General features: G+C 53.7%; 3 protein-coding genes across 9 annotated transcripts in view; 2 read left to right on the top strand and 1 right to left on the bottom strand.

The window, feature by feature from the left end:
• The first annotated feature begins 28 nt into the window (after nucleotides 1-28).
• Nucleotides 29-3650, top strand: Rita1 (RBPJ interacting and tubulin associated 1). 2 transcript variants are annotated; one of them, XM_070021439.1, is made up of 3 exons: nucleotides 29-407; nucleotides 963-1315; nucleotides 2833-3650. In XM_070021439.1, the coding sequence occupies exons 2-3, from the start codon at nucleotides 1050-1052 to the stop codon at nucleotides 3281-3283; spliced, it is 717 nt and encodes a 238-aa protein (XP_069877540.1). In that variant the 5' UTR covers nucleotides 29-407; nucleotides 963-1049; the 3' UTR covers nucleotides 3284-3650. The 2 variants fall into 2 exon arrangements, with proteins under 2 accessions (XP_069877540.1, XP_069877541.1); XM_070021440.1 differs by having other exon boundaries at nucleotides 848-1315.
• Nucleotides 3651-5085: 1435 nt separating this feature from the next.
• Iqcd (IQ motif containing D) lies at nucleotides 5086-14333 on the bottom strand. 4 transcript variants are annotated; one of them, XM_070021435.1, is made up of 5 exons: nucleotides 14159-14333; nucleotides 8993-9786; nucleotides 7713-7946; nucleotides 7138-7209; nucleotides 5086-5543 (listed from the first exon to the last, which is right to left on the bottom strand). In XM_070021435.1, the coding sequence occupies exons 2-5, from the start codon at nucleotides 9713-9715 to the stop codon at nucleotides 5217-5219; spliced, it is 1356 nt and encodes a 451-aa protein (XP_069877536.1). In that variant the 5' UTR covers nucleotides 9716-9786; nucleotides 14159-14333; the 3' UTR covers nucleotides 5086-5216. The 4 variants fall into 4 exon arrangements, with proteins under 4 accessions (XP_069877536.1, XP_069877535.1, XP_069877539.1 ...); XM_070021434.1 differs by lacking the exon at nucleotides 14159-14333 and adding an exon at nucleotides 14068-14127; XM_070021438.1 differs by lacking the exon at nucleotides 14159-14333 and adding an exon at nucleotides 14068-14127 and having other exon boundaries at nucleotides 7896-7946.
• A 197-nt stretch (nucleotides 14334-14530) lies between these two features.
• The window catches only part of Tpcn1 (two pore segment channel 1), a 44341-nt gene continuing 36585 nt past the window's right edge, over nucleotides 14531-22286 (top strand). Inside the window, exons 1-2 of one of the 3 annotated variants that reach the window (XM_070021433.1) lie at nucleotides 14531-14669; nucleotides 18290-18526. In XM_070021433.1, the coding sequence (XP_069877534.1) occupies nucleotides 18415-18526 (112 nt within the window). In that variant the 5' untranslated portion in view covers nucleotides 14531-14669; nucleotides 18290-18414. Of the gene's footprint in view, nucleotides 14712-18289; nucleotides 18527-22286 lie in introns of all 3 variants that reach the window. The other 2 variants (XM_070021432.1, XM_070021431.1) reach the window with 2 other exon arrangements.

Below are 22286 nucleotides of genomic sequence, written 5' to 3'. Positions count from 1 at the left end.
CTGCGGGGGGGGGGGGGGGGTGCCGCGAGCGTGGCCGGGACCCCCTGCGCTGCCGGGGCCGCCCGATCTCCTCCCGGGCTTTCGGGGCCGCGGATTAGGACCTCGGCTGCACCCCCACCTGGGCCCCGCCGGGAGATCCGAGGGCGCGCCCGAGGTTGCATCCGACGCCCCCCAAGCCAGGATGCGCAGGTAGGAAAGCAGCCCGAGCGCGCGGGGACCCCGCGCTGACTTGGGTGCGGGCAGCAGGGCGCGCTCCCCTCCCCGCCATGCCCTCCGAGAGGCCCGACCTGCGATCCTGCCCTCGGAAGCTTCGGATCGGTGATCTGCAGGACGCAGGGACTCCCAGCTCCGTCCCGGGCTGCTGAGAGGATCCAAGGAGACGATGCGGCTAAAGCTCTCTCCCCGAGGTACACGTGGGACCCCCCACCCCGTGTGTAGACAGACGTAGGGTTGGGGCAGCGGGGAAGGAAGAGAGACTGGCTGCCTCTCCCTCCCACCATAATTAGTTTGATTTCTGGTTGGTGTTCAGAAGGATATTTGTGGAGGCTGGGGCCGTGTGTGTGCCTCCGGCCTGTCATCCTAGCTTCTCAGGAGGCTGAGATCTGAGCTTCGCAGTTGGAAGCTACCCGCGGGCAATGAAGTCCGTGAGGAGTGGAGCTGTGTGGCTCAAGTGGTAGAGCACCAGCCTTGAGCGCAAAGCAGACGGGACAGAGCCCAGCCCCCTCAGTTCAAGCCCCAAGGCCTGGCACCAACATACTTATGTATAAGTACAGGCTGGCTGCTAGAAGTTTGTGTTTGTTTATTCACTGTATATTTAGCCCTGGCACCCCTTTTCCCATCATGACAGCTCCAAGGTCCTCAAACATTCCCAGGAGTCTGCAGGGCCAGCTCCCCTTTGAGAAGACGTAGATTCCTTCACCCTAGCACTGCTGTGGTCTGAGCCAACCTGACCCCTGTCGCAGGGAGCCCTGGAGACGGGACCTGGAAGGCAGAGTGCACCTGCTGGCACCGGGGACCCCTGGCATTGTGAAGACGCTCGTGGCGCTGGCATGCAGACCCTCCACCTTCAGCACCGATGCCCAGGCTACCGGGCAAAGGCCAGAGAGTCCTACGTGGATGAGACGTTGTTTGGCAGCCCTGCAGGCACCCGGCCTGCCCCACCAGACTTTGATCCACCCTGGGTGCAGAAGAAGAACAGAAGTAGAGGAAGTAGCACAGGAGTCTCACAGGCATCTGCAGCCCCGGGGTGCAGTGAGGCTACCCCCTGCAGGGGCAGCACCCCAACACTCACACCAAGGAAGAAGAACAAATACAGGTAACAGCGGGGACCGGCACTCCTGTTCTCTGTAGCCACTGGGTTCCTGTTACAGCCTGTTCTTTGCCTGCTGTGTGACCTTGGGCAAACACCTTGACCTCTCTGAGCTGCAGCTGCTTTGTAGAAAACAAGGCCAATGATCCCCTTAACCCAGGCAGCATTGTGGAGAGATTAAATGTAGTGTTTGGCACAGTAACCCGATACTTAAAGAAGGTTTCAGTAAATGTTGGTGGTAGCTGGGTGTGGTGATTTACTTCTGTAACCCCAGCTACTCAGAGATTGTGGAGGAAGAATCTAATGAGTTCAAGACACACTCCCTCCCCACCCCATAAAGTTAACTGAATTAGACCCCTCTCAATATAAAAAGGGTGTGGTGATGTGGCCCAAGGGTAAGCATGGTTGATGGGCATGAGGCCTTGGGTTTAATTCCCAGTACCACGGAGTGTTGGTGGTTGTGAGGTTGTGAACTGCATGTCCAGACGTTATAGATGAGGACTCAGGTGCTCTTCTGTGTCAGTCTTTGTTGTGGTTGTTGTTAGTGGTGGTGGTGTTGCTTGTGGGGCTTGAACTCTGGGCCTGGGCACTGTCCCTCAGTTGTTCAGCTCAAGGCTAGCGCTCCACCACTTGAGCCACAGTGCCACATCCGGTTTTCTGGTGGTTCATTGGAGAAAAGAATCTCTCTCTTGCCTGCGATCCTCAGCTCTCAGCCTCCTGAGTAGGTAGGATGACAGGCATGAGCCACCAGCAACCCGCCCTGGGTCATCCTTTGTGCTGGGATTACAGGTGTGCATCACCGTGCTTGGCTTGGTGTCTCTTCTTTTTAGAAATCTTTTAAAAAATTGTTATTACAAAGGTAATATAAAAGGGGTTATAGTTATATAAACCAGGTAAAGAGTACATTCCTTTTTTGGACCATGTTACCCCTTCCCTCCCTTTCCCCCAGTTTTTCCCTCCTGTCCCCATCCACAAATTGTACAATTCATTGCCAACAGAGTGTCTAGTGAGTACTGCTGTTGCATTTGTTTACCCTTTGTCCCTCCATTTCTGTGGCCCCCCCCAGTGTCTCTTCCTACGTGTACCAGTTCTATTAGATTAGAGCCCCCTTCTTATGACTTAGTTTAATTTACTTCCTTGAAGGCCTTGGGTCCAAGTATGGTCAGATGGTGTCAGAATGTCTGCATGGGGGAGGGGGGTACATTCAATCCATGGCATAAAAAACAGGACCCAGTTCCCGTGTCAGGTGTCCAGTGACTGCCGGGCAGGACAGGCCTGTAGCCTGCAAGCCAGGCTGAGAATGTGATTGCCAGTGCTGACTGACCTGTCTGCTGTCCACAGAGGGGGAGGGAGGAGGAGAGGGGGAAGGGGAGGGGCAATAGCTGCCCCTGTGCGCCCCTGGAATTCTCCCCTGGATGCTCGCTGCTAGAGAGAAGTTAGGCAGCAAAACCCTCGGGGGCTGTGGCTCTTGAGGGCTTTAGGGGTCCTTTGCCCCAGTCACCGTGGTGCTCTTCCCCTGCCAGGCTCGTCCGTCACACCCCGACCTTCTGTGATGAGTCCTTGTTCGGCCCCCCGCCTGGGGGTGTGCGCTGTGAGGCCTCCCGGATGGCCAAAGGGGACCCTGCCAAGCTCCACGCCCTCTTCTGGACACCACCAGCTACGCCCAGGAGCGGCCATTCACCCCGCCCCAGGAACACCCCACTGAGAGCCGTTCACCCGGCCAGCACCTCCAAGACGGAGCTGGGTGTGGCCGCTGACTCCCAGAAGTCGTCCCTGGATGGGTTTTCTGTCACCCACCTCAACCGCCCCAGCACCCTCCAGACCAATGGGCCTCTGGACCCCAGGCCTTCCACCGCGGGGCTGGCCTGCGGGCGCCCCCCGCTCTCTCCCCGGACTCGCTCTGCCAGTATCTCAGTGCCAGCTGCCCCCCAGCCACGGGCGGCTACCCCGAAACCAAAGCCCCCTTGGAGGTGAAGTAGGTCTTATCACAGAGCTTAGCTGGGCTCCTCCGGGAGACTAGTATCTCCCGGGGACCCCTGTGGGAAGGGGGATTTGGATCTGAGGTTTCTGTCCGGCCCCATTCCCTAACAGTGCCAAGTTTGTCTTGGGCCCCTCCCTCCCCATCCAACCAGTCAGTGCCAAAGGTTTGCCTTTGGCCCCTCCCACCCTCCAAGCCAGCCTCCAGTGGGGACTTCCTTTCCTGGAGTCTGGGGGCCTGAGGAGTTATCCTAGGCTCTGAGGGCCCAGAAGGCAGAAGGGCCTCTGGGTAAAGAGGAGCAGGTGTTGTTCATTGTAACTTCATGTATTTATTTCTGGATATTAAACGTACCAGTAGGGCTGAGAGTGTGGCTCAGTGGTAAGAGTGCTTGCCTAGCATGCAGGAAGCCCTGGATTCCATTCCTCAGTACCACATACACAGAAAAGTCTGGAAGTGGCACTGTGGCTCAAGTGGTAGAGAGCTAGCCTTGAGCAAAAGCAGCTCAGGGATGGTGTCCAGGCTCTGAGTTCTAGCCCCAGGACTGGCCAAAAAAATCCAAAACCGTACTAGTAGCTCATTAAAACCTTGAGTATTACTGTTTTTTTCCTCCCTTGAGGTGATTTAATGAGGCTGCGTAGGGCAGTGGCTGGAGAGAGGGTTACGGGACTGTGGAGGCAGGCCTCAAGCAGTGCTAGGGTCACTGAACAGCGAGGGCCGCAAGCCCGTCGGCGTGCTGGCCTTCCTGAGCCCGGGCCTGTTCGGCTCTCTCTGTGAATCTACACTTCCCGCCTTACAGAGTGGTCAGGGCTTGGTGCGGGGAGGGAGGGCAGCCAGTGAGTGACAGGTGTGTGAGTGCTTGGGTGCATGGTTCTACTCTGAACTGCCACAGGACCCTGGGTGGGTCAAAGAGACCCAGGTTACGCATGGATCCAGGCTATGAAAAAGAAATTACAGCATTCGTTCAGACAAGTAGACTCAGAATCCGAATCCCAGCATCCTGCCTCTGTGTGTGTGTGTGTGTGTGTGTGTGTGTGTGTGTGTGTACAGGGGAGGAGGGCAGGGGGTGTTGACTCTCCTCAAAGCAAACCAGGGAGCTCATTAGAAAAGCCACATCAGCCAGGCCTGGGTGGCACACCTGTAATCCCAGCAACTCAGGAGGCTGAGATCTGAAGGTCAAAGTTTGAAGTCAGCGAAGGGAAGGGAAGTCTGTGAGACTCTTAACTCCAAGTAACCACCAAAAAGTCAGAAGTAGAGTTGTGGCTCAAGGAGTAGAGCACTGACTATGAGTGAAAAAGCCAAGCAAGAGCACAGGACCCTGGGGTCAAGCCCCAATATTGACCCATGTACACACACACACACACACACACACACAAGTATTGACCCATGTACACACACACACACACACACACACACACACACACACACACACACACACAGAAAGACACAGGCCTAGGATATCTGGGTGATGAGATCTTTCCAGAAAAGGCAGCCAGGTTTGCCTCTAAGTGATAGCTCTCAGTTTGGTAAATGCTAGCGATTAATGATGAAGAAATAGTTCAGCCACCTGGGCACCACCAGCTGCCGGCCTGCGAGCTCTCAGTGAGCTGTGTGTGTGTGGGGGGGGGGGGACTGGGGAGGCTGTGGCCAGGGCCCGCTGAGCACACACTCACTATGCGGGGTGGCCATGCCTGGCTGGGCCTGGCCGGGATGGAGGCACTGGGACGGGTCTCCTTCCTACTGAAATCCAGCCATGGATTCGCGCCCTCTGCATGCCGCACGGGAGGCAGGCGCACAGACAGCCCTGTAGAGAAGTTTATTTGTCGGGGTACAGAAATGACTTCAAACGTGCTTCAAATTCCAAACGCTGACAAAACCAGCTGTGTCTGGCCGGCGCGGAGCTCTGGGGAGCCTGGCCGCTGGGAGCGGGGCTCATTTCTTGCCTTTGCCCTTGCCCTTGCCCTTGCCACCGCCCTTGCCCGCACCGCCTTTGCCCGCACCGCCTTTGCCCTTGCCCCTTTTCTTCTTGGACATGAGCATGGAGCGGACCAGGTAGCCCTTCCACACGGCCTGGATGACCGTGGCGGCCTTCACCATCCGCACCATCTCCCGCTCCGCCTCCATCCTCTTCTTGGAGGTGATCTCCCGCTCTGCCCGGATCTGGGAGAACTCCTCCACCAGCACATCGTGCCTCTGCTGCAGCTCGGCCAGCTGCTGCTTCTCCTCCTTGTGGATGCTGTCCAGCTCCTCGATCTCCTCCTGCGGGGAGGAAGGGCGGGACGGGGCCACCATGGCCCCCAGCTTAAGGGATGGCCCTGTTCTTGATTTAGGACCCAGCCCAGTGAGTGTCAGGAACAAGGGAGGAATGCGGCCTGGGAGCTGGCTGGCTTCATTGCAAACCCCAGCTCTGCTGGGGTGATACCACCTTTCAGATCTCCCATTCTCCCTCATCTGAGTAGAGATTCTTGCCAGTCTAAGTGCATCTGGGATCAGATAACCAGATGACCTTGTTTTCTACAGGCTGTGTGTGAAATGTGTGTGTCATCCCCCCCCCCCCAGTAGGCTTGGCCAGCTACCAGTTGGTGTCATGGTTGAGAGGAGACTGGACCTCCAGAGCCCCAACTGGGATCAAGGGTAGACTGTTGAGGGGACTGACTGGAGGAAGGAGGCTCCCAGGGAGCCATGGCTGTGAGGGACACATCTTATCCTCTGTCCCTGCCCCTCCCTCTCTGCTCTCTGGCTGCCATCGGGTGAACAGCTTTGCTCTAGCATGCGTGCACAGCCTGGCCTCCTGAGAGATCAGAGCAGGGAGAACAGGAGACTGACTAGAACCCTCCAAATCCTTAAGCCCAAATAAATCAATGTTCCCTTCCTTTCCAGGTGTTTGCCTCAGGTTTTGTGACAGTCGCAGAAATCCAGCACAAACCCGATTGGCACACAGTAGGGCACACAGCAGGGCCACGGGACAGCGACTGACATGGGAGCAGGCAGGTTCACAGAGACCCAGAGCAGGCAGATCTTTTGGGTGACTGATTCCAGAGTGCTTCCTTTGGTCTAACTACATTTCTCCCCCTGTAACTCATGCCTCCTTCCCTCCCTGCCTCCCCTTCCCTCCACTACTGTTCCCCAATATTCCCCAAGCATTTGCGCAGAGCTGGGAGGACAAGATCCCTGGGCCCAGGACCTCACTGGCCTGCATTCAGGGGTTGTTTGGAGGTGCTGGGGATGAACCCCAGGACCCTCTGCACACCAGCCTCACAAGCTTCGATGAGACTTGAGAAATAAGAGTACCACACGCCCCCCCCCCCCGCCAGCCAGCGTGAGGGGTGACCTGCCCTCCTCTGGGCAGCACGTCTGACCCCCATGCTCCCCAGGTTGGGACCAGGGCCACACAGGGGTTGTCTCTGAGGTGGGTGGGGACCCTGGGGGGCTCCCACCCCTTGAGTGCTCCCCACAGACCCTATTCTGGGTACACACAGTTCCCAGACAGGTGTTATGGCCTAGAGTCCCCCCGGCTCAGAGGCCAGCTCCGGGGGTCAGATCCCTGGAGTGAGGGTCCCAGGCTGGACAGGCTGGACCTGTCTTTGGCACCTGTGCCAGGGGCTGGGTAACGCTGGCCAAGGCTCTCAAGGAGGGGGCCTGCTCCCCCCTCCTGCCTCCCAGCCATGCAGACAGGACACCGGATGGAGATGAGAGCAGCCCTTCTCCCAGAGGCCCCGCCCTGCTCCAGGCTCATCCCTGCAGCTGGGGGGGAGGGGGAGGGGGGCGTCCAGGGGTCTGTGGGGATCTTAGACCTTACCGCCAGTTCTCCAGGACCCTGGGGAAAGTACCAAAAAGAAACAAGATTCGATACCTGCTTCTCACCCATCTCAGAATCGTATTTCTGGATCCAGTTCTCAATTTCCGTCTCTACTTTGTATTTTTTCTAAAAAATCCAAAACAACAACAAAAAAGCAGTCGTTAGAGAGGTGCTATGCGTGGGGGCGGGTCTGTTGATCCCTGCCCCCCACGGAGCTTCACAGTTCCCACTTTACAAGGTGAGGGCACCATGGCAGGCTGCCATGTTTCCCCAACATCACAGAGCTGTAGGTGGGCAAAGCCTGTGCTTTGGCTCCAGAACATTCCAGGCAGAGGGACCAGCAGGTACAAAGGTCCTGGGGTAGGAGTGGACTCGTGGCATTTGCGGAACAGAAGTTGAGCCACTGTGGCTAGAACGGCAGTGGCAGTTCACTGAGCTCCGTTTGTCCCAGCTTTCCATCGGGAGTCTCACTCCATTCCTGTCCCCGTCATGTGATCATTGTTTGTAGCCGAGATACGGCATGCTGCACGGCTGGAAGCGTCCAGGCCCCACGGTCCGGTCCGCTACCCGGTTCTTGGGCCTGGGTGCTTCCCTCCCCCCTCCCAGGGGCTCCCTGCTCCCCACTCCACCTTCCTCAGCGCCTGCTCTGCCTCCCAGTTCTCCATGGTCAAGTTGTGGAACTGGGATCGCAGCAGCAGCACCTCCTGCTGGACCTTGGCCAGTCTGGCCTGCCCTGCCCGGAAATCTATCTTCTGCTGCTTCTCCGCCTCCTGCTTCGTGCGGAGCAGCGTGTTCTCCGAGAACCTGAGCACCTGGTGGAGGTGGTTCTTCAGTTCCTGGATCACGAAGTTCTCCTTTTCCACCTGGGCCAGAGGGACGAAGACTCCATTAATACGCACCTGCCCGCAGGGCACTGGGGCTGACGCCAGTCTTCCCAGCTACTCGGGAGGCTGGGATCTGAGGATCGTGGTTCCAAGCCAGCCCGGGAAGGAAAGTCTGTGGGACTGTCATCTCCAATGAACCCCCAGAAAACCACATGTGGAGCTGTGGCTCAAAGTGGTAGAGCGCTAACCTTGAGCGCAAAAAGCTCAGGGACAGCGCCCAGGTCCTGAGATGATGGCAGCCCAGCCTTTCTGTGACGGAGGAACCCCCATCCACTCTGGCTAAGCCAGTTTATTTCTGGTGTCTGTTACATCAGAGAAAAAGGTTAAAAAGTATAACGCACAGGATGTGTCCAAAACCTGGCTAGGACCAGGTTAGGGAAGGGAGTGTGTGCGTGTGTGCATGCATGTGTGTGTGTGTATGTGTATGTGAGTGTGTGTGTGAGTGTGTGCCAGGACTAGGGCTTGAACTCGGGGTCTTCCACTCTTGCTTGGCTTTTACATTCAAGGCTAGTGCTCTACTGTGGCTTTTTAGTGGTTGATTGGAGATAAGCGTTCCTTAGACTTTCCTGCCTGGGCTGGCTTCAAATCGTGATCCTCAGATCTCAGCTTCCCGAGTAGCTAGGATTACAGGCCTGAGCCACGGTGCCCAGTCCAGATTAGAGGTTGTACTGTCATTTCCCTTGTTTATGGTGATTCTGGGCTTTGAATGCTGGGTCTCACGTCTGCTAGGCAGGTACAGGTTTGGCCCTTTTTGCTTTAGTTTACTTTTTAGATAGTCTCACACTTTTTCCCAGGAATCCCTTGGGCCTAGATCTTCCCACCTCTGCCTCCCATGTAGCCTAGCTTACAGGAGTGATCTACCTCGCCCAGCCAACTGAGTTTTTTTTTAACACTTAGCTTCTATACTGCAATCTCCGTGAGGCTAGCAGCCTATAGGCCTTTCAAGACCTGCCTCCAATGTTAAGTGTTCCAAACAGGCTTGGTGTGGCTCCTTCCTGAGTGTGAGCAGCGCTAGAGAGTAGTACCTCCATGTCTCTGTTCTTCATTCTCTCGGCCAGTTCGTTTTCCAGAGAATTGATGAGCTCTTGGTTCCGGTTGTTCCTCCGGGTGATGTCGTACAGGAACTGGGCCCTCTCCTTCACCTCCATGGGGCTGGTGAGAAGCTTCTCGAAGAGGAAGCCCCGCATCTCCACCAGGCTCTGGAGGAAGCACTGGGCCTCTGCACTCCGGCCCGGTGCCCGCTCCTGCAGGAGCTTGGCCGACGAGGGGTTGCTGAGCAGGCATCTCAGGACGTTTCTCGTGGTCTCCTGGACCTGCTGTATGATCATCGGGATACTGGTCTTAAACATGTCCATGGTGTGGGAGTCGTGGTACCACCTTTCCTGCTGGCCATTCTCTTCCTCCGTCTGCCTCTCTTTCTCCTGCAGGAAGCTGACCATTTGCAGGAGGGCCTGGCAGAAGTCCAGGTGATCTTTCACGACATTCATGATCTCCGGCGGCAGCGCCCCCTCCAGGGCCTGGGGCTGCTCCTCCATGTAGGACAGCAAGCTGATCAGCTCCACCTTGTAGATGGTCTCGTCGAGCACCGACATGATGCGCTTAGTCTCGATGGTGGTGAGCTTGGTCTTGGATGGGACCAGAGGCCCCAGTGGGTGAGCCGGCTTCAGAGGCTCCTCTGTCTTCAGCCGAATTCTGCTGATGTCCCAGCCTTCGTAGAGCGGGGTCACGCCGAATACGCCCAGGGCCATCCCACCGGCAGCCTGCTTCACAAGGTGGTGGCGACTGGCTGGGTCTCAGGCTCTTAGGGTCTCTGGCAGCCCTGCAAAGGAAGCAGTGGCACTTTAAGAGACGTGGTGGTATCCGCTGTGGCTAGGGTGGCCATGGCGGCCATGCCGTAGGGGAGGACCTCTCAGCAAAGGCGGGCTTCAGCTCGGTGGCAGCATCTGGGGTCCCAAGCCAGCAGGATGGGGGTGTGTGAGGAGGGGAGACAGAGGGTCTTAGTTGCTTGTGTCAGGCAGGGGTCACGTCACATCCTGAAAAGTGATAGAAAAGTGGCGGAGAACCAGGCATCGGTGGCTCACGCCTGTCATCCTAGCCACTCAGGAGGAGGATGGCAGTTCAACGTGCCAGTCCGGGCAGGAAAGTCTGTGAGACTCTTAACTCCCATGATCCACCAAGGAACCGCAGGTGGAGCTGTGGCTCAAGGGGGAGAGCACTCGCCTTGAGAGAAAGAGCTGAGGGACAGCGTCCAGGCGCTGAGGTCAAGCCCCAGGATGGACAAAAAGAAAAGAAAAATGGAAGGTGGAGGAGAGGCAACTGTGAGAAGGCGAAGCCCTGTCTAGCAGAAAGCCACTGGCCAGGAGGAAGTGGTGAGCTCAGGCCTCAGGTCAAGGTGGAGCTCAAACCCCAGCCATTAGCTCCCAGAGAAGAGCTGCCCCAGTAGAAGCTGGGAAAACAGGGACTTCTTCTTCCTCTCTTCCCACCACCCATGCCTCCTGCTGGCCAACCTACCAGGAAACCGCAGGACAGTGACCCTGGGCCAGGCACCTGCAGGGAGCAGATATCCAACGCACGGCAAATAATAGAGCAAAGAGCCAGACACTAGAACAGCATGCCGTCACTTTGTGTATGTGTGTACGCATGCGCGTGTGTTCTGGTACTGGGGATTGAACTCAGGGTCTGGGCACTGTCCCTGAGTTTTTGTGCTCAAAGCTAGCACTCTATCACTTGAGCCACCTCTCTACTTCCAGCTTTTGTTGGTGATACGAGTCTCACAGGCTTCCTATCTGGGCTGGCTTCAAACCTCAACCCTCAGGTCTCAGCCTCGAGTAGCTAGGATTATGACAAGGGTCAGCCTGGCTCCTGGAGTTCTTAAGCATGTTTATACACGAAGCTAACATTAGGGGGAGCTGAATGAAGGGGATATAGGGACTCTGCTGTCTGCAGATACTTCTATAAATCTACCAAATTAAAAACAACTTGTTTAAGGATTTTCTGGAAAGCCCAATAATTTATATCTCTGCACTCCTACCACATCAAACTACATGTAGAAGCCTTTAAAACAAATTGTGCCTGTTTTAGGGCTTGAACTCAGGACCAGAGCACTCACTGTGCCTTAGCTTTTTCGGCTCAAGGCTGATGCTCTACCACTTTGAGCTACAACTCAACTTACAGCAGGTTGCTGGTCAATGGGAGGCAAGAGTCTCTGGGACTGGCTCAGCCAGTCAGGTTCTGTTGCTAGCAATAGAACCTTAGCTGTGTAACCACCACAGGCAACTCACAACACACCATCAGAGGGGCCTTCAGGAAATAATCGTTGAAATCCCCAGGAATAAATGGTGAAAGGGGGAGGGAATCAAATAAATACCCAATGTGACTAAGAACAAGGAAGACAAGACAAGCAGGCCAGACCAGATGCTAAGGCAGGTCCTTAACTAGGCCAGAGGACCCCAAATCAGCCTCCTGAGGCTGAGGGGATCTGGGGAAGGAGGCCAAGAAGGGCATTATTTGATGCTGCTTTCACCCCCTCCCAATTCCTGCTCCCCAATTGATGGCCAAGTCCCTTGGAGGCTTTTCCTGACAATAAAGTTTGCTGGACAGCCACAGAGCTTCCCCAGCCTCTCAGAGGATGAAGGATCTTTGCCCCCCAGGCTGTGGGAAAGAACGTGAACAAAGTATTTAATGGATGAGCTTCTCCCCGTTGTCCCCTCAAAGCTCTCAGGCATAAATCAAAACGCCGGAATCTTTCCCAGATCGAGGCTGGAAATGCAACAATGTAAAAAAAAAATGCTTCCAATTTGCTTTCAGCCAAATTACCTCTTTTTGCTTTAAAGGGCAAACTTGTTTTCTTTGATTATGATGACGACTATCGGTTCCTGACAGCTCATTTGCCTGAAGATGTAAAAGTGTGGGGGTGGGGGTTGGGGGGGAGGGGGGTGGAAAGGGGGGAAAGGAGGTGACTAAGATTTGGGGGTGGGGAATGCATTTGACCATGCTGACCAAAATCACACTGTCTTTTCCTTGAATTCTTGATTGTCTCGTGTCCTTTTGAATGCTGCCAACCTTAATATTTAATTCATTTCCAACTTCAGCCTCTCCTTTTAAAACTCCTGCCCCCGAGAGCAAGGCAAGATTGTTAATAGATGGCGAAGTTTAATTGGATCTTCCCTTATTTGTCATTAATTCTGCTGATGAACTTTATAAATGGAAATATATCTTTATCATGCAAATTACACCTCAGCTTCATTCAAATAGATCTGTTGGATATTTTATTACTTTTGCTCTCAGAACATTTTGAAGAAAAAAAAAGATGAGCTAAATGAAATATAATTTTTTCTTCTTGAAGAGAGAGAAAAAAAGAGAAGAACCCCAGTGCCCAGATATGTGGGGAAGTGAGAGGGAATTAATAACGGAGTGGCTGGACACTGTCATCCTAGCTACCCAGGAGGCTGAGATCTGAGGATCATGGTTGGAAGCCAGCCTGGATAAGAAAATCCGTGAAACTTTTATTTCCAATTAACCAGTAAAAAGCCAGAGGTGGAGCTGTGGATGGAGTGTCAGAGCACCAGCCTTGAGTCAAAAATCTAAGGGAGAGGGGCTGGGAAGGTGGCTCAGTGGTAGAGCGCTTGCCTTGCATGCCTGAGGCCTTGGGTTCCATTCCTCAGCACCACATAAGCAAAAAGAAAAAAGCCGGAAGTGGCGCTGTGGCTCAAGTGGTAGAGCGCTAGCCTTGAGCTGAAGAGCTGAGGGACAGCGCCCAGGCCCAGAGTTCAGGCCCCACGACCGGACCCAAAAAAAAAAAAAAAAAAAATCTAAGGGAGGGTGCAAGGCTCTGAGTTAAAAAAAAATTAATTGCACTCATGTACGAATATGGTGTAAGAAATCTGGCTATTAATCAATAGGTGTGGGAGGGGAAGGAAGCGAGAGAGCAAGAATGGAGGGGTCTTCTGATTAAAACAGAATACATGCCTGTGTGAAATACCATGGTGAAACCTTTTGGAACAATTAATATACACTAAAAAATGAATGACAGGAGAGTAAGACCAACTCTGTGGTTGGGTGGTCCAGAGGGAAGAGGATTCAGTCAGTGAGTAGAGTAGGATTCCAGTACTAGGCCAGCCAGGGCAGGAAATTCCATGAGACTCTCTCTCCACAGAAGAAGTTTGGTGTTGGGGTAAGGCCCTGTGATTCCAACTAGGATAGGAAAACTGAGATGGGTCTAGCCAGTTCCTGTGCAAGAAGTGAGACTCTATTTAGAATAATCAGAATAACAACATCATCAACAGAAGCCTAGTGGTGTTGCTCAGTGCTAGAGTGCCTTTCTGGCAAGCATGAGTTCAAACACTAAAAATAAAATATACAAATAAAGAGAATGTTCATGTTGGGCACCAGTGGTCTCTACCTAAGAAATAAACTAAAGCAAAAAAGGCTGTGGAGTGGGGAGGTGGGGAAGAGGGGAGGGGAGAGACAGGTGTGTGTGGGTAGCTCAAATAGCGCACCAACCTTGAGTTCAAACGCTATTAATGTAAATTATCATGATGATGATGATGATGGCTGGTGGCTCACGACTATAATCCTAGCTACTCAGAAGGCTGAGATCTGAGGATCCCAGTTCAAAGCCAGCCCGAGCACGAAAGTCTGAGAGACTCTTATCTCCCAGGAAAGTCTGTGAGACTCTTATCTCCAATAAACCACCAGAAGTGGAGCTGTGGGTCAAGTGGTAGAGCACTAGCCTTGAGTGAAAAAGCTCAGGGACAGCACCGAGGCTTACTACTATTACTACTACTAATAATAATATGAGATAAACATCTTATAGTCAATTTAAGATGCAGTCCATAGCATGCTATCCCACAGTCCTTGCGTGGATAGCTGGGGGGGGGTGTAAAACCGCCCTTTCACCCCCACTTCTACGTTTACCTGCGCTGCCACAGGAGGGGTACCAGGCCCGTTAGGGGACCCAGCAGGTGGACCACAGTAGGACAGGGCCAAAGGAGGATGGCTTTTGGTGCTGGCGGGCCCTGAGCCGGGGGGGGCAGAGTCGGGGTGCTGGTTGCTCACCCACATTTCCCTCAGCCTCAACCCTTCCCACCTGGTTACTCACCCAAGTTCCTCTACCCACACTAATCCCTGTGGTCTCGGCGTTGCTAAGTTACCCGCCAAGTCCGGAAGGCGGGACTCAGTGTTTGACTGACCTTCCGTTCCACCATTCACTTTCTCGTTCCGCTCTCGTGGCACCACCTCCTGCGATTAGGCCAATCAGAACCACGGTCTGGCTCACGTTTCACCAATGAAAAGCCTCGGGGCTCTGTCTGGGTTAGGCTGAACAAGTGAGGCGGGGAAATTGGGAGGAAGGGGGGGAAAGGGGTGGAGCTTCCTGGTCCCGCCCCCTCCCAGGGAGGCGGGCAATGAGTCCTGCATCTGCAGTGGGCGAGATTGGGGAAGGACGGGAAGATTGACCAATCAGAGTTCGACATGGCAGCCCAGGCGCCCAATAGGCGGCAGCGAAGGGGAAATGGGGCGGTGCCGGTGGGGTGGAGGGGACGACAGGCGGGGGCTGAGCTGGCGCAGCTGCCGTGGTGGCCGCGGCTGAAGTGGTGGCCGCTGTGGTAGTTGCAAGAGCTCCGGGTTTTGGCGGCGGCGCCGGCGGCCTGGGCTGCGCGTTGCGGACCCTGGTGTGCGGTCCGGGTTCCCGGGGCGTCGCGTGTAAGAATCCGAAGGGTGCTAGGGCTTGGCCCGTGGGAGAGGGTAAGGGTCAGGGGTCAGAGGGCGCGGAGGAAGGGGTCGCGGCCGGGCACCGGGTGTGGGCGCTGGGCAGGGCGGGCTCCGAGGGATCTGAGGGGTCCGCGTCTCCCCGCGGCCCCCGCGGGGTCTCGCCCCCTTCCCCGCGCGCCCCCCGCACACGCGGGCGCCCCGCACGTGGAGCGGAGCCAGCACGCCCGACCTTTGACCTCCGCGGCGTCCTCCGCTGACCCCGCCGCGGGAGGCCGGCGTCCGGGCGGTGACCGCTGGCCCCCTCCCTCGGGGGCCCGGGAGGGGCCGGACAGAGCCTCCCGGGTGCCCTGGAGAGGGAGCCCCGGGCGCCAACTCTGCCCTGCGCCGGGTGACCTTGCACAGCGCCCGGGCCCTCTCTGGGCCTCCCGAGTGGACCGGACAGGATTCCCAGTGCAGGCCGAGGAGAAGCGTGCGTGTCCACGCTGCCTGGACCAAGCGATGTCCAGGCTCCCTGTGGGAGACTGTGGGGTCTGCTGGGAGGCCGAGGCAGGAGGATCTGGATGGAGGCCAGCCAGAGCTACATCGCCAGACCCTGTCTGTCTGTCTGTCTCCCTCCCCCCCCACAACTCCGAAACAAAAATCAAGAAAGTGATAGGTTTAAGGAACTAGTTGAAGTACTAGTTAAGGGTCGTGGTTTAAGCAGGAGGTGGTTGTGGAACTTTGGTCAGCACCACTTCCCTGGTATTTACTTATGGGAAACAACCACTCCGAGCCTCAGTTTCCTCATCTAGAAGGTGGAGATATTAGCCGAAGTCCGTTCTAGCAACAGCAGTGCGGTTGACACTTTGAGCGACATAGTTCTTTGCTGGGCATCGTATGTTTAGTGACGTCTCTGCCACTGTTTTCTAGTGATCACTGTCAAGTGGTGACAACCAGAAAGTTTCCTGCCATTGTTAAGGTCTGTTGGGACCAAAGTCACTCCAGTTAAGAGTCTTTGAACTGAAACAGTGTGGACCTGAAAGAAGTGAGACACTACACAGTTAAAACATAAAACTGCTACGATCACTACAAGATCTAGAAATATATTCTTTTTGTGTGTGTGCGCGTGTTTGTCAGTGGTGGGGCTTGAACTCTGGGCCTGGGCGCTGACCCTCAGCTCTTCAGCTCAAGGCTAGTGCTCTACCACTTGAGCTACAGCACCACTTCCATTTTTTTTTTTTTTTGGTGGTTTATTGGAAATAGGAGTCTCACAGACTTTCCTGCCTGAGCTGGCTTTGAACCGTGATCTTCAGATCTCAGCCTCCTGAGCCACTAGGATTAGGATTTCTAGCCAGTTCTTGATCAGCTGAGAGGATTAATAAGAGTTTCTTGCCTTAAACAAATATGAGACTATCAGAGCCGAGCAAGGGATACAAGGAACTTCACATATATACCCTGTCTACTTTGAGTATGATTCAAATTATCCACAATACAACAATAAACCAGCAAGCAAAGGTTAAGCCAGAAAAACAAAAAAAAGAGAAGCAGATTTAGGACAGCCAAATGGTTGTATCTCATCTGGGATTTCTTCTTCCTCCTCCCAATCCCCCAGTGAGATTTAAAAGCAAAATAAATCCCCAAATCTGGAGGAAATTAGAAAAAAAAAACTACAGGAAGTTTGCCGGGCAGAGCTACAGACTTTACACAAAACAACACTCACATCTGCTCACTTCAAATAGGTGCTTCCCCCTCCCTTCCTCTAGTCACATCAGAGGATTCCAGAAAGGAAGTAAATCACCCAGGCAAAGCGGGTTCAAGCCAGAGGCTCTGCAGCTTGAGGACAGAAGCAGCTGCTGTTTTCAAGTTCAAAAGTCTTTAGACAGATGTGCTGAGTCGTAGCCCAACCAGAAACAGGAATGCGTATGTAGAGACTTGTAACTGGACTGAACTGAATGTTCTTTTACAACTGTGAGCGAAGGATAGGCACTTCTGGAAAAAACAAAAACAAAAACAAAAACAACTTGTCCCCTTTCCTTTCTTTTCCAGCCTCTGTGAATAGGAGAGAACGTTGTGTACTGTTTCTCAGCCTTGTCCAGAATGATCTTGACTGTTGGAGCTGGCTTCTTGGGGCTTTTTAGTTACGCTAAAATGAAAGTTGTTTTTGAAGAAGAGGAGGAGGAGGGGATAAACTTAAGTGGCCTGGTGTAACTTTTTACTTGTATAGATTTCCCCTCCACACACACATCCTGGGGACTTGTAGGGATCCTACTGAGTACTCAGGTCAGGCGTGTAGTATAAAAATTTAAACTTGGCTGTCTGCCTGTGGGTCCTCAGTCATGTTACTTAACATCTCTGTGCCTAAAACTTTCCCCTTCTGTAACGGGAATGGAGAATCAAAAAAAAAACAAACAATTTTTTTTTTTTTAGGTGCCAGTCCTTGGGCTTGAACTCAGGGCCTGGGTGCTATCCCTGAGCTTTTGTGCACAAGGCTAGCATTCTACTAGTTGAGCCATAGCCCTGCTTGGGCTTTTTTTGGCTAGTTAATTGGAGATAAGAGTCTCACTGACTTTCCTACCTGGACTTTGAATCGTGATCCTCAGATCTTAGCCTTATGAGTAGCTAGAATTTTAGGTGTGAGCCGCTGGTAACTGATTTAACTACTCTTAATGATTGTATTTTTGTTGTTGTTTTTGCCAGTCCTGGGGCTTGAACTCAGGGTCTGGGCACTGCCCTTGAGCTTCTTTTGCTCTAGGCTAGAACTCTATCACTGAGCCACAGCACCAATTGTGGCTTTTTCTGTGTATGTGGTACTGAGGAATTGAACCTAGGGCCTCATGCATGCTGGGCAAGCACACTACCACTAAGCCATATTCCCAGGTTGGTTGTATTTTTTTTTCTTTAAAATCTATGCATGATTCATGCACAGATCAGTGTAATGAAGGTAGAGGAAGAATGTTAGTCTTCATCTCATTTTTCAGACATAGTTACCCTTAACTTTTCAGGATTTTTTGTTGCTTTGTGTTTCCTTTGTATGTGAAAGAGAGAGAGATAATGTGTACTGGGACTCGAACTCAGGGCCTTATACTCTTGCCTAACGTATTCTGCTTAAGGCTGGTGCTCTACCACTGGAGCCATAGCCCTACTTCCATTTTTCTTACTGGTTAATTAGAAATAGAAGCTCTCAGATTTATCTTCCCTGGCTGGCTGAGGTCTGAAATCCTCAGATCTCAGCCTCCTGAGCAGCCAGGATTTCAGGGTGAGCCACTTATGTTTGGCTTACCCTCCTCTCTATCTTTTTTTTAAAAATGTCTTTTTGAATAAACTTATTTTTGAGACAGGGACTTATTGTGTAGCTCAGATTAGCCTCTAACTCCCAATTTACAGTCGTGCACCGTTCCTCTCAGTATTGTCCGTATTTTAACACTCATCGACGGCCATAACCCTTTGAAATTTAGCCGTGATTCACCTGCGGTAGGCTGCACTGTCTAGAAGAGCATATATCATTCAGTGCTTGTGCTGCCATCACCGCTACCTAATTCCAGAACATCGTCATCAGTCGTGGTCATAATTTAATAATAATCCTTCCTTTTCTTTCTTTCTTTCTTCTTCTTTTTTTAATCCCCCAACCTTAGAAGATGCTACTGATGGAGGCGATTCTGAAAAGCACCTCTGGGCCAGTGGCTTTGCGAGGAATCTCATACCAGCGACTGTTTGGAGCCCTGGACGACGCATCCTGAGGAGTGCAGGCTCAGAGAAAATGGCCGCGAGTCTGGATGATGACGTGCCCCTCATCCTGACCTTGGATGAGGGGGGCGGTGCCCCACTGGCTCCCTCCAATGGCCTGGGCCCAGAGGAAGTACCAAGCACAAGTAAGTGGGTGTGTGGCTCAGGGAGTGGCAGGTGAGTTGGGGCTTTGGTCTGCTAGGAGAAGCCAGGACTCTGACATCCAACCCTGAATTGTGACTCAGGACCTGTTGCTAGGAGACCATGGGCTTCTAGTGCCATACCCCCAGCCTTGTAATATGTCTGGGGTCTGTCCTACCCTCCTGCAGCCCTGCTGCCTCTCGTTACCCAAAGCACCTTGTCCTTGTCCTGGATGCTTGGTGGAGGGACTCTGGCAAACCTGTTTCTTGGCTGGCTTCCTTGTCATATTCCTCGTTAAAAAAAGGATCAGACATCACCCCCCCTCCCCCGCCTTCTTCCCCTCCCTGTGTGAAGCTGCTGGCGGGGAAGCAGCACCCTGCCCGGCCAGTTCAGGGCCGGGGTGAACACTTCTCCTGTCCATTGATTTGAGGGTTTGAGGCTTTGCTTTGTCTTCCTGGGAACTGAGGCTGAGCACAAAGCCAACCCGCGAGAGATAGCGAGCTGCAAATGTTTTCCATTTTAAGTGTGTTTCTGGCAGAAGGCATGGTCTTAAAAACCTTCCTGGGCCTCGTCCCGAAGCCATTTGCTCAGGCCGTGGGCTCTGGAGAGGCTTAAAATAACTAGCCCGTTGTGAGGGTCCTGAGACTGTCTACCCAGACGCCTTGGCCATCGCCCAGGTATGCTGCCTGGAGCTGCCCATCTGCTCCCAAGGGCAGACATAGGGAGCAGGGAGGGAGCCTGCCTCCACTGTCTCCAGTGTTCTCCTTCATCTTGGGGGTGAGTCCGTGGGGGGCGGGGGGCTGGCTGGCTGTAGGCTGGGACTCTCTTTGCTTAGGGCAGCAGAACTGGGTGGGATCCAGGCTGATCAGAACATAAGCTGGACTTTTTCCTAAGCCCCACTCAGTACTGACAAAGCAGAGACTCTGACTTCCTGATATTCCTTATTTCCTTCCTAAGATGTCCTTTGCAAGGGGGGCAATATTGTTCTATTTTAGAGGGAGAAACTATGGGTCAGAGAGGTTAAGTAACTTTCCCAAGGCCACACAGCCAGCAAGTGATTGAGCACAGATTGGAAGTCAGGCCTGCCTGGCTTCCAGATTTCTTCCCCTCTTCCTCCTTCCTTTTTTTCCCCCTTCCTGTCTTACTCCCTTTTTCCTCCTCTGGTTTTCTTCACAAGCTCTTAATAAACATGGGTGTAAGTTCTTAGCACTTGTTATTTTTTTATTTGTATCTTTTTTTTTTGCAGTCCATTTGTATATTGCACTGTATAATCTCAAAATAGTGATGGCTCTTTATCTGTGGTCTACAGAGGAAGAGAGAGCCGCAGTGGCTAGAGATTGTGTGGCTGACACAGGGTCACACAGCTCGCCACCGGTAAGGCCTCTGCTCGTCCCTCCCGTATCACCATGCACAGGGAGAGGGAGGAGAGGGAAGCTGGGGGTACAGCAGGGTACAGCACTCAGCTCAGAGGAGGGGCCTTCATGAGGGGGGATGGGAGGTGGCTGCTGGCTTATTGCTTAAGAACAAAGACGGGCCTCCTTCAGCACCAAGGAGCGGGCTTTCTGCCCAGTGCCTCAGTTTCCTCGCTCAGGCTCCTATGGAGTCATTTTGCTAAAAGCACTGAGAACCAGTGGGTTCTTGCTAATCTACCTAAGCCTGGCTGGGAAGCACCGCAGGTGTTCTAATGTTGTTCTAATGGCTTTGGCGCTGACCTTCCGCCTGCTGTCTGGGCAGATACTCTGAAACAAATTCATGCCAGGCCAAGGTGGTCACCCCTGGAATTCCAGCCCTCGGGAGGCAGAGGTAGGAGGATCTGGAGCTTCAGGCCTTTGTGTTCCACATGGCAAGACCCTGTTTTGAAAAAAAAAACAAAACAGAGCAAATACCACCACCACCACCACCACCGCCGCCACCAATCCAGCCTGGTCACTCCCCTTGCCAGCCAATGTCCCTCACCGTCTTGTCTGACCGATCTCGCTTCCTCCCTAGCCAGCCTACTGTCCCAGCTCTCCCTTCAGCTAACCCCTGGGCATTCTGCCCCACTCTGCCTTGCTGGGAAGTCAGTTCCTGTTTGCTCACCTCCTCTTCTGTCTACAATCCTGCTGATGGCGCCGTCTCTTTTGAACTTCCCAGAAGCTTCCCATGTAGTAATTACCTGTTTTACCGTCTGACCTCCTGTTGGGCCTCCAGGCTCATTCATCTTTGTGTCGTATAGCTTAGTGCTTGCAGTATCTTGCTGCTACTCAGCAGGGTTGAAATAAACCCAGCTGTGTTCCTGGGGCCTAGATTCTGAAGGTGCTGATCAGATAGGGATGGTGTCCCCTTCTCCCTCTGCTCCCAAGCCTGTGCTTTGAATTCCATCTCAGCTGGATGCTGGTGGCTCAAGCCTGTCATCCTAGCTACTCAGGAGGCTGAGACTTTGAGGATCACAGTTCAAAGCTGTCCAGGGCAGGAGAGTCTGTGAGACTCTTATCTCTAGTTAACCACCAAAAAGCCTGATGTAGAGCTATGGCTTGATTGGTAGAGCACCAGCATTGAGGGAAAAGGCTAAGGGACAGTGCCCAAGCCCTGAATTCAAGCCCCACCCCAATGCTGGCACAAGAAGAAATCCCATCTCTGGATACAGATCATTGTCCTGGGAACCACTACCCTTGACCCCAGCCTATGGCTTCTGCGTGTCCTCAGGGCACTAAGGGGTTAGCAGAATGTGGACAGAGGCGGTCAGTGAGTTGGTGGTGACATGGCCTTGTGTCACTGAGTGTGGTGGCCCCTGGGGGGGGGCGGGGGAGCGAGTCCTGGTGGCCCCTGGGAATACAGTGCTGCCAGGCCTGCCCCGCTTCTCTACCAGCATGCCCCGTCCCAGTCCCCTCAGGCTGCCATAACCGAGTGCCATGGGCCAGGCGCTCTGGGGCTGTGGCCGCAGAGGGTGACATCCCTGTTCCGGATATTGCGAGGCCAGCGGCAGGCATTCTTCGGAAACCTCTCCTTGGCTTGCAGACGGCCACCTTCTGGCTGTGTCCTTAGTTTGGTCTGACACCAGTCCTCATGGGATAGGCCCCACCCATCGGGCCTTTCACTCTGACCACCCCTTTAAAGACCCTGTCTCTAGTACATGCTGAGGGGCTGGGGTTAGGACATAGAAATGTTGAGGGTACACATTTCACCCCCACATGTGCCTCATGTTCCCTCAGACGCACATCTCTAGGAACGCGGCCGTGCCACCTCTGCCCGCAGCCCCAGGCCTTGTCCCTCTAGGAAACTGGAAGGGTTGAATTCTTCTCTGTTCATGAGTAAGGATGGATTTTATCCAAAACTCCAGTATCTCTGGCTGTAAGAATGGCTGCCAGAATGCCAATGAGTGAGTCACGCGCAGGGTGTCAGGTTGATGAAGGGGGCGGGTGGGAGCAGAGGTGTTTAAGACCTGGAAAACCGATCGTGGGCTGGCATTGGACGGGACAAGTTAGCCATACCCCTGCCTCTTCAGGACATGCCAGGCAGTGGTCCAGATCACATTGGAGCACCAGGGGCCCCCACAAGGGTTTTCTGGGGTAATCCGGTCACTCGGTGCATCTTCTAGACCAGGAAAAGATTGGAGGAGGCTGAGCTTGGAGCAGGTCACCGGGAACTCCAAGTGGCAATCTGTATAGGGCCAGGCCTCCAGGAACAGAGCAGAGCGCCCCTCCCTCTGTCTCCTCAATGCCCGGTGAGTTGTGTTGCCTGCAATGCGGACGGCCAGTGTCCCTGGCTCCTTTTTCAGTCTTTCTG

This window comes from Dipodomys merriami, unplaced genomic scaffold (assembly GCF_024711535.1).
Source record: "Dipodomys merriami isolate MVZ:Mamm:240054 unplaced genomic scaffold, mDipMer1.0.p SCAF_142, whole genome shotgun sequence".
Taxonomy (NCBI): Eukaryota; Metazoa; Chordata; class Mammalia; order Rodentia; family Heteromyidae; genus Dipodomys; species Dipodomys merriami.
Note: the sequence above shows the minus strand (reverse complement) of the source record. Positions and strands in the feature narration are given on the sequence as shown.

What these genes read in the sequence shown, in the direction of transcription:
- Iqcd (XM_070021435.1), bottom strand. Translation starts at nt 9,715, where the DNA reads ATGGCCCTGGGCGTATTCGGCGTGACCCCGCTCTACGAAGGCTGGGAC. An exon ending in TGAAGAACAGAGACATGGAG is followed by an intron (nt 7,947 to 8,992) that starts GTACTACTCTCT and finishes CCTCTGGCCCAG; the next exon opens with GTGGAAAAGGAGAACTTCGT. An exon ending in CTGAGATGGGTGAGAAGCAG is followed by an intron (nt 5,544 to 7,137) that starts GTATCGAATCTT and finishes TCCTCCCCGCAG; the next exon opens with GAGGAGATCGAGGAGCTGGA.
- Rita1 (XM_070021439.1), top strand. Translation starts at nt 1,050, where the DNA reads ATGCAGACCCTCCACCTTCAGCACCGATGCCCAGGCTACCGGGCAAAG. An exon ending in AGGAAGAAGAACAAATACAG is followed by an intron (nt 1,316 to 2,832) that starts GTAACAGCGGGG and finishes TTCCCCTGCCAG; the next exon opens with GCTCGTCCGTCACACCCCGA.